The sequence below is a fragment of the Palaemon carinicauda genome, chromosome 9 (genome assembly GCF_036898095.1).
Source record: "Palaemon carinicauda isolate YSFRI2023 chromosome 9, ASM3689809v2, whole genome shotgun sequence".
Classification (NCBI taxonomy): domain Eukaryota; kingdom Metazoa; phylum Arthropoda; class Malacostraca; order Decapoda; family Palaemonidae; genus Palaemon; species Palaemon carinicauda.
Genome location: NC_090733.1, coordinates 139807873 through 139820463, shown reverse-complemented (window position 1 = coordinate 139820463; position 12591 = coordinate 139807873). Strand labels below are relative to the sequence as shown.

General features: G+C 37.7%; 1 protein-coding gene across 1 annotated transcript in view; it reads right to left on the bottom strand.

Annotated features, from left to right (window-relative positions):
* Window positions 1–1541: 1541 nt before the first annotated feature.
* The window catches only part of LOC137647196 (multidrug resistance-associated protein 1-like), a 61010-nt gene continuing 49960 nt past the window's right edge, over window positions 1542–12591 (bottom strand). The window contains exons 24-32 of the mRNA XM_068380526.1: window positions 11182–11362; window positions 10357–10465; window positions 10106–10232; window positions 9892–9981; window positions 9257–9424; window positions 7239–7397; window positions 6701–6867; window positions 5736–5930; window positions 1542–1750 (exon numbers count right to left, since the gene is read on the bottom strand). Coding sequence (XP_068236627.1) covers window positions 1624–1750; window positions 5736–5930; window positions 6701–6867; window positions 7239–7397; window positions 9257–9424; window positions 9892–9981; window positions 10106–10232; window positions 10357–10465; window positions 11182–11362 — 1323 coding nt within the window. The 3' untranslated portion in view covers window positions 1542–1623. The remainder of the gene's footprint in view (window positions 1751–5735; window positions 5931–6700; window positions 6868–7238; window positions 7398–9256; window positions 9425–9891; window positions 9982–10105; window positions 10233–10356; window positions 10466–11181; window positions 11363–12591) is intronic.

Here is a 12591-nt window from a genome sequence, read left to right as displayed (position 1 = left end):
TTTGCGGTCCTTGTTGATATTCTTTCTATTAAACTTAAGTGTTACTTTTGTTGTTTACTAATATATTTATTCAATAAATTATATATATAAATAATTGTTTTATTTTACACATCTAAGAATAATTGGTATACATATTAGATGCATATTCTTATAAGAAATACACATGAATAATGATCTTGGCAAATATAATACATGAATACATTGCAAGAAAAGTGCTATCATTGGCTTATAATCTTTCAGGTTGAATAGTTTGAAAACTTTGTAAGTAAACTACTATATTTTCTTCGTCACATAAATAAGAGTTTTGTCCTTACGAAGACGTTTCCGAAGCAAAATCCGTCAACTGACGATAGCTAGAAATCACTGGTTTATAATTTGATTTCCAGTGATCTTACCCCTGTGATCAATTCTAAAATCATTTGATTTCCAATGATCTTACCCTTGCAATCAATTCTAAAATAATTTCAAAGGTAATGGTGAATTTGTAAAAGCAAATTCCTGAAACCGATTTTATCTTCGATTTCCAAACACGAGTGAACCACTGTCGCTAAAATGTCGACTCCATTTTATTATCATTATTATTATCATTATTACTGGTCAAGCTACAACCCTAGTCTGAAATGCAGGATGCTATAAGTACAAGGGCTCCAACAGGGATAAATAGCCCAGTGAGGAAAGGATATAAGAAAACTGATAGAACAATGTTCGTGAATGTATCCTCAAGCAACAGAACTCTTACCAAAGACAGTGGAAGACCATGGTACAGAGGCTATGGCACTACCTAAGACTAGAGAACATTCCCTTTTTTATTGTTTTTCAGGAACATATGTTTACTCACTCTCATTTTGGGCTGCTCATAGCAAACCCTTTCAAAGTAAACTTTACAAACATTTAGGAAATATTTTTCCCAAACGATTCCTTGTTATCAAGTCACCTTAACTCAAATTATATTACAGAATCAACATATTAAGACAGCAAAGTGATCGAGTTCAATTGACATCATATAGAATTAGATGAAATTGGCCAAGTAACTTAGCTAACCTATCATATACCAAGGCACTTATCCCAATTTTGGGAGGAAGCCAATATAAAAACAAAAAACAAAAGGAGACTTTCTTCTCGTCGTTCCTCCTGGCCTGACGAGGGAATCAGCCAAGTTTGGTTGGTACTGCTAGGGTGCCACAGCTCATTATCCACCACAAATGAAGCTTTATATGGTGAATTCTTTACAGCTGCTACCTCAGCAGTCACTATGGCAACCGGAGGACCTACTGGAACTGTCACAATAGCTCGCTATTCATTCCTATTTCTAACCCGCTCTTTCGCCTCTCTCTCTCACATCTATCCTTCTATCACCTAGAGCTTTCTTCACTCTAATGATAATAATCACAATGATAATAATAATAAAAGCAAAGTAGAGACTAAAGTTGCAACAAAGAAAGGATCACAGCAAATGACTGTAAACGAAACAGTATAAAGTAAAAAATCAAAAGGGAAAAATCAGAAAAAGGTTTTCATGATTTTGAAATGAATATCAAATACTATATACAAGGACATTTATTCATTTTCAAACATTACAATCTTCCAAATAAATCAACGAGGTCATCGCACGGGCAAAGCCCGTCAAACGACTGCCGTTCGGATCAATCCAGCGTCCTCTACCATCTTGCGAAACGAGGAATCCATCTTTTGTAAGAGGGCCGATGGAGAGTCAAATTCAATAATGTGACCTTGATCCAGCACCATTACCCTAAAAGAATATAAAGAATAGGAAATTAATAAGTGTGGATTTCTTGTAACCATAAAATAGAATGCGGCACAACGACAAATAAGACCAAGTTTCCAAAATACAGAAAATACCTCATACCTATTATCAAGAAGGAAGGTATTATACCTTATATTACTTTTGAATTCCCTAATATATTTCATATGTGTAAAACAATATCCCTAGAGGAGTTGGAAGACCTAAGTCTACGTGGCTGAGGACTATGAAGCGTTTAGTAGGAGATGATGAATGGAGAAGTATTGATTTAAAAGCTTAAGATAGAGACGACTGGCGAAATCAAACCGAGACCCTTTGCGTCAATAGGCGTAGGACGGAGATGATGATGAGAACAATATCTAGTCTTCTTGATGAGTGTGAGACATCTCAATATCTTTTGAAAATGATATCTGTTTAAGCATTGGAAAAAGACCAATGAGAATGATCAGAGGGGGGACAAGAGGATGTGAAATTGATAATTGAAATTAGAATTGCAGACTCTTGACTCCGTATAGGTCAACATCATTAGCATTGTCTTAACAGTCACATTTGTCTTCTAGGTTTATTATTATTGCCGAGAGGATTTCCACGAACTGCAGCATGTGTTTGGAGCTTTTAGAGAGGCTACATTAGGAATTGGTTTAAAAACCAGAGAAGAAAAAAACAAAATTCTAAAGGTTTCAAGACAAGGAAGGGAAATTGGTAATAGAGCAAGTGTGTGTGTTTGAACGTGTAGGGCGCAGATGAATTTAGGTACCTGGGCTCGTCAACTTAAGTAACAGTTGAAGAAGAAATAAAAGATAAGGATAACCACAGGGACAATGTGGGAATCCGTATATGACAGCAACGAGGAGATTTAGTGATGGAGAGACAACCACGAATTGAACCAACATCATAAGGGCAATGCTCGTAAGACCGGAAGGAAGACGATCGTGGGAAGACCACGTAACAGACGGTTGGATGATCTTAAGAGAGATGTGGAACACCCGAAATCTGAAGCACCCGACCGCTGGCTGTTGAACGCCAGACTGGGGTTCGAGTCCCGCTCAAACTCATTAGTTCCTTTGGTTGCTACAACCTCACCATCCTTGTGAGCTAAGGATGGGGGGTTGGGGGAGCCTATAGTTCTATCTGCTGAATCATCAGCAGCCATTGCCTAACCCTCCTTGGTCCTACCTTGGGTGGAGAAGGGGCTTAGGCATTGATCATATGTATATATGGTCAGTCTCTAGGGCAATGTCCCTGTCCCTTGCCTCTACCATCCATGAGTGGCCTTTAAAGAGTGGAAGAGTCTTGTAGAGGTGGCTAAGAACCACATGGGCCCGGAGCCCGTGGAGTGAGCGAATGAGAGAGACTCTTGATCACCTGTCTTAGGTAGACAGTCACCGAGAGGCAAGCAGTCACTTACAGACGGATGAGAATCCATTCGATCAGAAGACACGGAAGGCATTCGACAAAATCCCCGAGGCATCTGCAAGGAGGGGGGATCTTTCCTAATCTCTGAGAAGGATTACATTTGGTTCAATGATGCCATTCAATGAGGTTAATGTTCCAATTGCTAGAGGATTCAAATGGTTTATTATATATATTACTAGAGCCATCGTACCCCTGAGTTAGGGTAAGACCAGAGAATCAAGAAAGCATACTACTAATGAAGAATTGGAGAGAGAAAATGCCTGGAGGTGGATAATGAAACCAATGTTTGTTATAATCATCCTTAAAGTACTCTATAACTATTAATATCATTATCACTATTATTATTATTACAGTATTATTATCACTTGGTAAGCTACAACCCTAGTTGGAAAAAAACAGGATGCTATAAGCCCAAGGGCTTCAACAGGGATAAGTAGCCAAGCAAGGAAAGGAAATATGGATTCAGATGGAATAGTATGCCTGAGTGTACCCTCAAGAAAGCTGCCACAATGGTCACTAACTTGATGGATGTTTTTGAACACAAAAATAGAAAAAACTATAAAAATAAAAGAAAGCAAAGAAAGGGAGTTTGGGAAAAATCAAGATTTGAATAACAAATTTTGTAACTTGAAGCAAATGGAGTAACGTCAAGCATGCCGCTATAATGCATCGTTCAAACCTCTCCAACTTACGGATGGCAAAATGTCCCATCGCAACGGATTCCGAAACTAGAATACGAATGGCAAAAGCTCCAAAGGAAATGGTAATTACAGCAGTATGAGTTCCTCATAAGTGATAAAATCTCTTTGTAAAAATGTTGAACTTTTCTATATGAAATGAGGTTGCAGTTCTTGCAAAAGTGGAAATACAATTCAGAGAGAGAGAACTTAATGAGTCAATTAGTTTTAGTTGAGAAAGGAATGAAAGCTAAAAAAAAGAAAAGAAAAAAAAGATTGACTGTAACCAAAAAATTAAAATCATGAATGGAAATATGAGACAAGTTATAGCTGAACTCGGTTGAGTCCTTTGTTAGGCTGGAGGAACGTAGAGAGTAGAGGTCCCCTTTTTTGTTTTGTTTCTTTTGTTGATGTCGGCTACCCCCCAAAATTGGGAGAAGTGCCTTTGGTATATGTATGTATGTATGTATGTATGTAAGAACACAAAAGCCTGCTTACATATCTATCACACTCTTGGTCCTTCTGTCTATGTCTTTATTGTTGAAAAGGCTGACATACGTCTTTTTATACTTTATATATGAAATATCTGTTTTAATGTTGTTAATGTTTTTTTTTAGGATATTTTATTTAAATTGTTCATTACTTCTCAGATCTTTTATTTATTTCCTTATTTCCTTTCCTCTCTGGGCTATTTTTTTCTATTGGAGCCCATGGGCTTATAGCATCTTGCTTTTCCAACTAGGGTTGTAGCTTACCTAGTAGTAGTAATAATAATAATAATAATAATAATAATAATAATAATAATAATAATTATAATAATAATAATAATATACACAGCATGTGACATTAATACAATCTTCTCTATAGATACTGGAAACTTCATATACACAATAATAATCTTCGATGCAACAATATTCATGTTAGTTTGTTAATTGGAAAATTGCAAGCCTAAGGCAAAAAGAACCATTAAGTAATTTGAATAATGTAGTTTGCTACCGCATTGTGAATCGTAAAGAGTGAAAGGAGGTTTTTAAAATATTTTCCCTAAGAGTTGAGCTTTGTACTTAAATCTGTTCAGACTGGAGAAACAGATATCTACAACATGAGCTGAATCATTTGCATTTCGTGCTATCTAATTTCGAAGACAGATCACTATGACGTCCTTCGGGAACTTCTCACATTCTCCCATGCTATGCTCCAGAAATCTTACGCCTTAATAGTCTGGCCTATTCTTTCCGCATCCTCCTCTTCCCTCGTACACCTGACAACTCTAAGATAACAAAAAACATTCTTCTTCACTCAAAGGGTTAGCTACTCAACTGCAATTGTTCAGTGGCTACTATCCACTTGGTAATGGTAGAAGAGACTTTACTTATTGTAAGCAGCTCTTCAAGGAGAAGGACACTCCAAAATCAAACCATTGTTCTCTAGTCTTCAGTGCCATAGCCTCTGTACCTTCGCCTTACTTTATTTAAGGGTAGAGTTCTCCTGCTTAAGAGTACACTCAGGCACACTATTCAATCTGTTTCCTTATTTCCTTTCCTCACTGGGCTATTTTCCCTGTTGGAGCCCTTGGGCTTACAGCATCCTGGTTTTCCAACTAGGGTTGTAGCTTAGCTAGTAATAATAATAATAATAATAATAATAATCTTGCACAGATAATGCTTGCATCTTTAACAATTTACTTTCTTATTCCAAGCAATCTCTTCTGACATTACTGTATACATAGTGATATAACATTCAACCTCCTTAGTGCCTCTTCCCTACGCAGTCGCTCCTACACATGAGAATTCCCTCTACATCCTCTTTCACGCACAATCGCTTCTCACGCACGACCAAAAAAAAGAAGAAAAAGAATATAAAAAAAGAAGAAACCTCACCTTTCACAGTCCATGATCGTGTTGAGTCGATGAGCGATGGTCAACACGGTGCAATCTCTGAACTGCGAGCGTATGGTGGCCTGGATTAAGCTGTCTGTTTCCATGTCGATAGCCGCGGTGGCTTCGTCCAGGACCAGAATTTTCGACTTGCGCAAAAGGGCTCTCGCCAGGCAAAGCAGCTGCTTTTGGCCGATGCTGTGGAGTTAAGGTTGAGGAGAATTAGAGAGAATTTATCATTAATTACTTAAACAATTAAGGAATAGATAGTACATTTTTAAACATTTTACTATAAAACTTTTGTGGGGCTACAGTACATACTGTACATAAATTTTTTCTTCCAAAGAAAATAAATTTTTTAAAACTAATATTTGAATATAATGAATTTTACTTTTATATTTTATCCATTCAAAATATTTGTTGAACAGTCAACACCAGGAATATAACAAATGAATATTTGAACCAAACGGAAATATCAATACGTAATACAGTATTAACTTCCAAGAAATTATGTTGAATAGAAGGTTTAGAAGGTTTATTGAGTGCCTGTAATTATCATTAAAATACTTTAGCAATCTTAACCCTTTTACCCCCAGGCTATTTGGAATTTTCCAACCCTTAACCACAAGGGGTTATTTTTTTTTCCAAGCACATTTTGCAGTATATTTTCTTTAAATTGCTCTAACAGCTTTAATTTTCGTCATAGAGAGGTCAGGTTGGTCTCATTCTCTTTGAAAATGCCTGAAGTTTCTCAAAAAATTATCAAAAATATGAAAAAAAAATGTAAATAGCAGTTTTTTGCAAGGGCGTACCGGTGCATCCATGGGGGTAAAGGGATGAGTTTTGTGAAACGTACCAGTACGTCCTTTGGTGGTAAAAGGGTTAAAATATGTGTACAGTAATTTCCAACAAAATGACCTTGAAGCATTTTGTCACTCATAAGATTCATCTTTTGTTAAATAACACACCTGAAGTTCGAGCCACTTTCGTCAACGACGGTGTCGAGACCCTTTGGCATAGTCCTGACGAATCGTCCCAGGTGTGACAGATCGAGTGCTCTCCACAATTCTTCTTCTCTGTAGATGTTACTAGGATCAAGGTTGACTCTCAAATTCCCACCGAACAATACAGGCTCCTAAGTTGAATAGAAAATCGAATATAAATATAAGTACAATACATGCAGCCACCTTAGTGAATAGTATATTCAAAGACGTAGACACAAAATAATCCGTAGCAGCTATACATGCATACAAATATGAAGCCTCTATGTACAGCTTCTATACAAGTGTGTTTATAAACATTATTACATGGATCCAATATGGCAAAATAAACTACAGCTTTCAGCACAATAACACAAAAATGATACCTCGTTATTTTGCTAAACCTGATTTACTAAATGCAATTTAATGCCGACATGGTAGAGAGTGAAAAAAAAGAATATCTACGAGCTTCTATAACTTCTAAATCGTAACAAACACATCATTTATATTGAGAAAACTTCCGCACCTGAGGTATCACCGTAAGGCGACTACGCAGATCGTGCAGGCTCAGAGTAGCGATGTCGATTCCGTCAATTACGATGGAGCCTTCGGTTCCCTCCAAGATGCGGAAGAGTGCCATGGTCAGCGACGATTTGCCGGCGCCTGTACGTCCGACGATGCCCACCTGAAGGAGAGGAGATCTTGGGTAAGTATTGCTCTAAAACTATTTCGAAGACTTCATTAAATATTATACGTACTTCTGGTCGGCCAGAGATTGGAACAGAATTTGTATAAAATTTGCAAATCTTTCTGACGTATTCCACATTGGCCTCTTCTTGTATTAATTACATTTTCTATATGAATTTTTAAAAGATTTTCTCACTTATTCATCACAAAGTTTGTTTCCCATCAGGAATATCATTAGTTGAGTGTTTACGTCTGTTTGACTCATTAAATATTCTTTGTAATTAGACAATCACCTGATAATTTACTACTAAAAAGAAAAAAAGTCTCCTTGACATAGTTATTCATAAGAAATAAAATCTCATTTCACTTAAGAATTCTTTAAAAAAAAATCTTTTCTGGGCTCCGACCCGTGTCGCCCAGTGAAATGCTCCTTTAGCACCATTTCTAAGGTATATAACTGCTATATATTACCAGAGAAAAAATTGCATAGGGATGCCAGGTTGAACCCAGCTCGCTCACCTATAAAAGGTGTCGATATATAATACTGGGGCGTGATAAATCACAACCAGAGGCCTCGCACCATTTAGATATCTCCTGTCAAAATCCCCGAACAGCGAGGTGCCGTTCCACCTCCCACTACTACTAAAAATCCCACGCCAGTGACGTCACTCCTTAAATAGCACGCAGTTTTTTAACCATATTTTGCCTTGTGTGTGAATTTCGCTGGTTTTTCTCTGGATTTACCTCAAGATGTCCAACTCCACTGTCACTACATCTAAGTTAAGTACCAGATCTAGGAGTTTTGAGATATTGGAGGGGGCCTTGTCCAGTTTTGTTTATATTATTCAGTTTTTTATTCACGACCTTGCTGGGTCTCTCTAGGGACAGGCTCCTTTCCTCTCTCTCTCTCGTTCGTTCTAACGATTTTCAATAAGTCCTCCATACTGATTGTTTCTCGTTGTCAACTTTATGGATCGCCACGGTTCACACACCGTATTAATTTTTTGTCCTGTTTTATGATAACAGTTATTTCATATTCATGTGCGTATTTTGGAGGTTGGCATGCCCGATCGCCATCGGCGTTCTTTTCCACATATCTTAGCTTAGCTTATTTACGTTTGCACGCCACGGACTCGCTTACTATTTTAACGTCATTCGTATGATTGCATTAGCTCGAGGGGTTTGTAGAATTCAGGAAAACAACTTAATCAAAATTGAACAAAAATGTGATGAACATCATGTTAAAGAGCACAAACTCAATTAAATCTTAGTCTTGACTATATTGATAATTATTTCATAAACGTTGTAACTGATGTAAACCTTTCACATGTAATAAAATACTTCCCCTTTTAGCTGAGGAGACAATTTTACTACGTAATATTAGTGATTTTAGTCTTTCATGCTAACAATCACTAATTTGCTATGTTTCCTTAATTATCATAAAGAAATCACGTTCTTCTAGCTCTTCTGTCATCCTTAATTTTGTGTAGGATACTGGAAGATCTCAGTGTGAAATCTAATTATCAATAAGGACTAATGAAAAAGAAATATAATCGCACTAAGCGTTTCATTACTTCATGTGTTTTCAAATGGCAGAGGAGAAATTGATAACAGAAAATAGTGTGGAAGAACTTCAGGGAGTTAACACACGAGGGAATCTCATTCTCAATTGGTACAACATAGTAAGACAGGGATCCGTTGCAGAGAAAGATTTCTGTACAGAAGATCATTGTACGTAGAAATAGCACTGATAACACCAAATGGTTTGAATAATATTAACGAGTAAAGTGGAAAAAGTAAAAAGAATTCTAATTAAGGAATGATGAAATCTATCGTACACAGTATTCCAAACGTTACCTTTTCCCCGGCAGACACAGCGAAGGTCAAGTTATGAAGAACGTTGCTCAGACCAGGCCGATAGCAAGTGCTGTAGCCGTTAAATGCAACGGATCCACACTGGGGCCACCAAGGAGAGGCGGCCTGGTATTCAATAGGCCACAAGGCAGGCGATTCTTCTGTTGGTTCCTGGAAAAGAAATTGTTTGTAGTAAAATGAAGACATGGTCAAAAAAGGTGCAGATACGGAAATGGTAGGAACTCGTACAGGGAAAGGCCGACGTAAAAATGATCACGGCGGTTAAGCTGAAGTATACTCTTGTATACTGTTAACCCTTTTACCCCCAAAGGACGTACTGGTACGTTTCACAAAACTCATCCCTTTACCCCCATGGACGTACCGGTACGTCCTTGCAAAAAAGTGTTAAAATTTTTTTTTTCATATTTTTGATAATTTTTTGAGAAAATTCAGGCATTTTCCAAGAGAATGAGACCAACCTCACCTCTCTATGACAAAAATTAAGGCTGTTAGAGCAATTTAAAAAATATATAATGCAAAATGTGCTGGGGAAAAAATAACCCCGTGGGGGTTAAGGGTTGGAAATTTCCAAAGAGCCAGGGGATAAAAGGGTTAAAATGAGGTTGACTATAACTTACATCGACGTACTGCTTTATCCTCTCGACCGACACAATGTTTGCTGCCGCGGCCGAGCTCATCTTCACGAGCCAATTTAGCGTCACGGTAACCTATTAATAAGTTCAAGTTAGACAGTAATTAGGAATGGTTCAAGTTACAGGGGAATCTTCTGATGTTACAAATTATTACTTCTAGCCTTTACACGACTAAAAACTGCCTGCATTTGATACGTACGTTAAGAGCGTAAGTGATGGATAAACCGACGATTCCCGGACTCAGAGAATCCCGCATCGCCACGGAAAACAGGGCAGCTGCGAATGTGATCATGTTCCCTATGAATTCGAGGCGTACTTCTAACCATCTGTTGATCGAGTTGGAAAACGTCATTAAATTCTTCACATTTTTGTAAACAAACTAAAAAAATCGAAATCTATAGAGCAACTCTTACTTGAAGTTGTATAAATGAAGAAAAATCCCCTACTCACCTGTCACAGGCAATATTTGCCATTCCGGCTCTATTAAAACTGTCCTGCCTCTTGTGCAACTCGTCTTCTATGACACTTTCCTTTTTAAAAGCCCTGATTGTCAAGACACCTGAAAGAGAAATTTTTCAGTTGAATGCAGATGTGAATAGAAGATTTGTCGTAATCAATATATGCTTTGTTGAAGCATTGTACAGTACTGTATATACATATAGGAGTGGAATTTGAGCAATAAGACCCAGCACTTGAGCCGAGGAGATCTATCTGCACCGAGATAAAAAAAAAAGTCCAATGTTCATATTATGATGACTGACTTACGAGACTTGTTAAGGCAAAGTCTGAATTGGGTCTAGTATGAAAAAAAGTTATCAATTGCTAATCTCATGTTAGAATAAAAGTTAATCTGGAGTAACATTGGTACTTGTTCTCTATGTATCGCCTTTAACCCTTTTACCCCCAGGCTATTTGGAACTTTCCAACCCTTAACCCCCAGGGGTTATTTTTTTTCAAGCACATTTTGCAGTATATTTCTTTTTAAATTGCTCTAACAGCCTTAATTTTCGTCATAGAGAGGTCAGGTTGGTCTCATTCTCTTGGAAAATGCCCAAAGTTTCTCAAAAAAATTATCAAAAATATGCAAAAAAAATTGTATATAGCAGTTTTTTGCAAGGACGTACCAGTACACCCATGGGGGTAAAGGGATGAGTTTTGTGAAACGTACCAGTACGTCCTTTGGGGGTAAAAGGGTTAACAACAGTTGAATACTGTACAGTAGACATGAAACATATGACTAAGTAAATTATAAGTTATCAAAAACATCAGGCCCACCTTGCAAGCTCTCGATAACGTGAGAGAAGACCGGCGACTTGGCCACGGATTCGATGCGTCTCAGCTGCCTCGAGGAAGGGATGTAAACGGAATGGATGCTGTAGTAGAACACCATGATCGGGACTACCACCGCTGCGACGATGGGATTGGAACTGATTATCACCACTAAGGTTGCAAACACCTGTAGGAGGTAAACGATGGAAATACAATTTTTTAATAGTTTTCCTATCAAAGCTAAATCCCTCGAGAAGGTATCAAACTGCCCTAAACGTCGAGTGCATTACTCCTTAACCCTTTAACCCCCCGGCTATTTGGAAATTTCCAACCCTTAACCCCCAGGCATTTTTTTTTTTTTTTTTCAAGCACATTTTGCAGTGTATTTTTTTCAAATTGCTCTAACAGCCTTAATTTTTGTCATAGAGAAGTCAGGTTGGTCTCATTCTCTTGGAAAATGCCTGAAGTTTATAAAAAAAAATTATCAAAAATATACAAAAAAAAATCTAAATAGCAGTTTTTTGCAAGGACGTACCGGTACGTCCATGGGGGTAAAGGGATGAGTTTTGTGAAGCGTACCAGTACGTCCTTTGGGGGTAAGAGGGTTAAGATACTTTATAATGAATTCTATATACAATTAAATTACTGTAATTAGATAAAATCGCTGTTTCATCAATTTATTACATCAACAACTGACAATCTACCCTATATGATAATGAACAAGTAATTTGGCTATACATATATATACATAATTCTTTCCGGTCATGCTCAGCAGCCTGACGTTTAACTACTCGTCTCTCTCAACCCCTCGGGTAGAGCGGAGAGGCAGTAGTCATACCCTGGTGAAAGGGATTGTAGTTAGGAAAAGGGGAGTGAGTGAAAGGGGTTGTAGTTAGGAAAAGGGGAGTGAGTGAAAGGGGTTGTAGTTAGGAAAAGGGGAGTGAGTGAAAGGGGTTGTAGTTAGGAAAAGGGGAGTGAGTGAAAGGGGTTGTAGTTAGGAAAAGGGGAGTGAGTGAAAGGGGTTGTAGTTAGGAAAAGGGGAGTGAGTGAAAGGGGTTGTAGTTAGGAAAAGGGGAGTGAGTGAAAGGGGTTGTAGTTAGGAAAAGGGGAGTGAGTGAAAGGGGTTGTAGTTAGGAAAAGGGGAGTGAGTGAAAGGGGTTGTATGCGAGTGTGCTCATGTATGTGCATAACTAAATATTTAGCTGTCATTTTTGACAGGCCGCGAACGCTAGTAAATGCAATGTCCATACACCAATTGATAGGATTTTTTTTTTCAATTTGCTCGTCATTTGTAAGGCAACGTATCACGCAAAAATACTCGAAGATTCTTTTTGTCAATCTTGTCCTGATAAATCACAGCAATGTTTTACCTTACATGACTTATATATGGAAAAAAATTAAAAGAATTAAATTTTC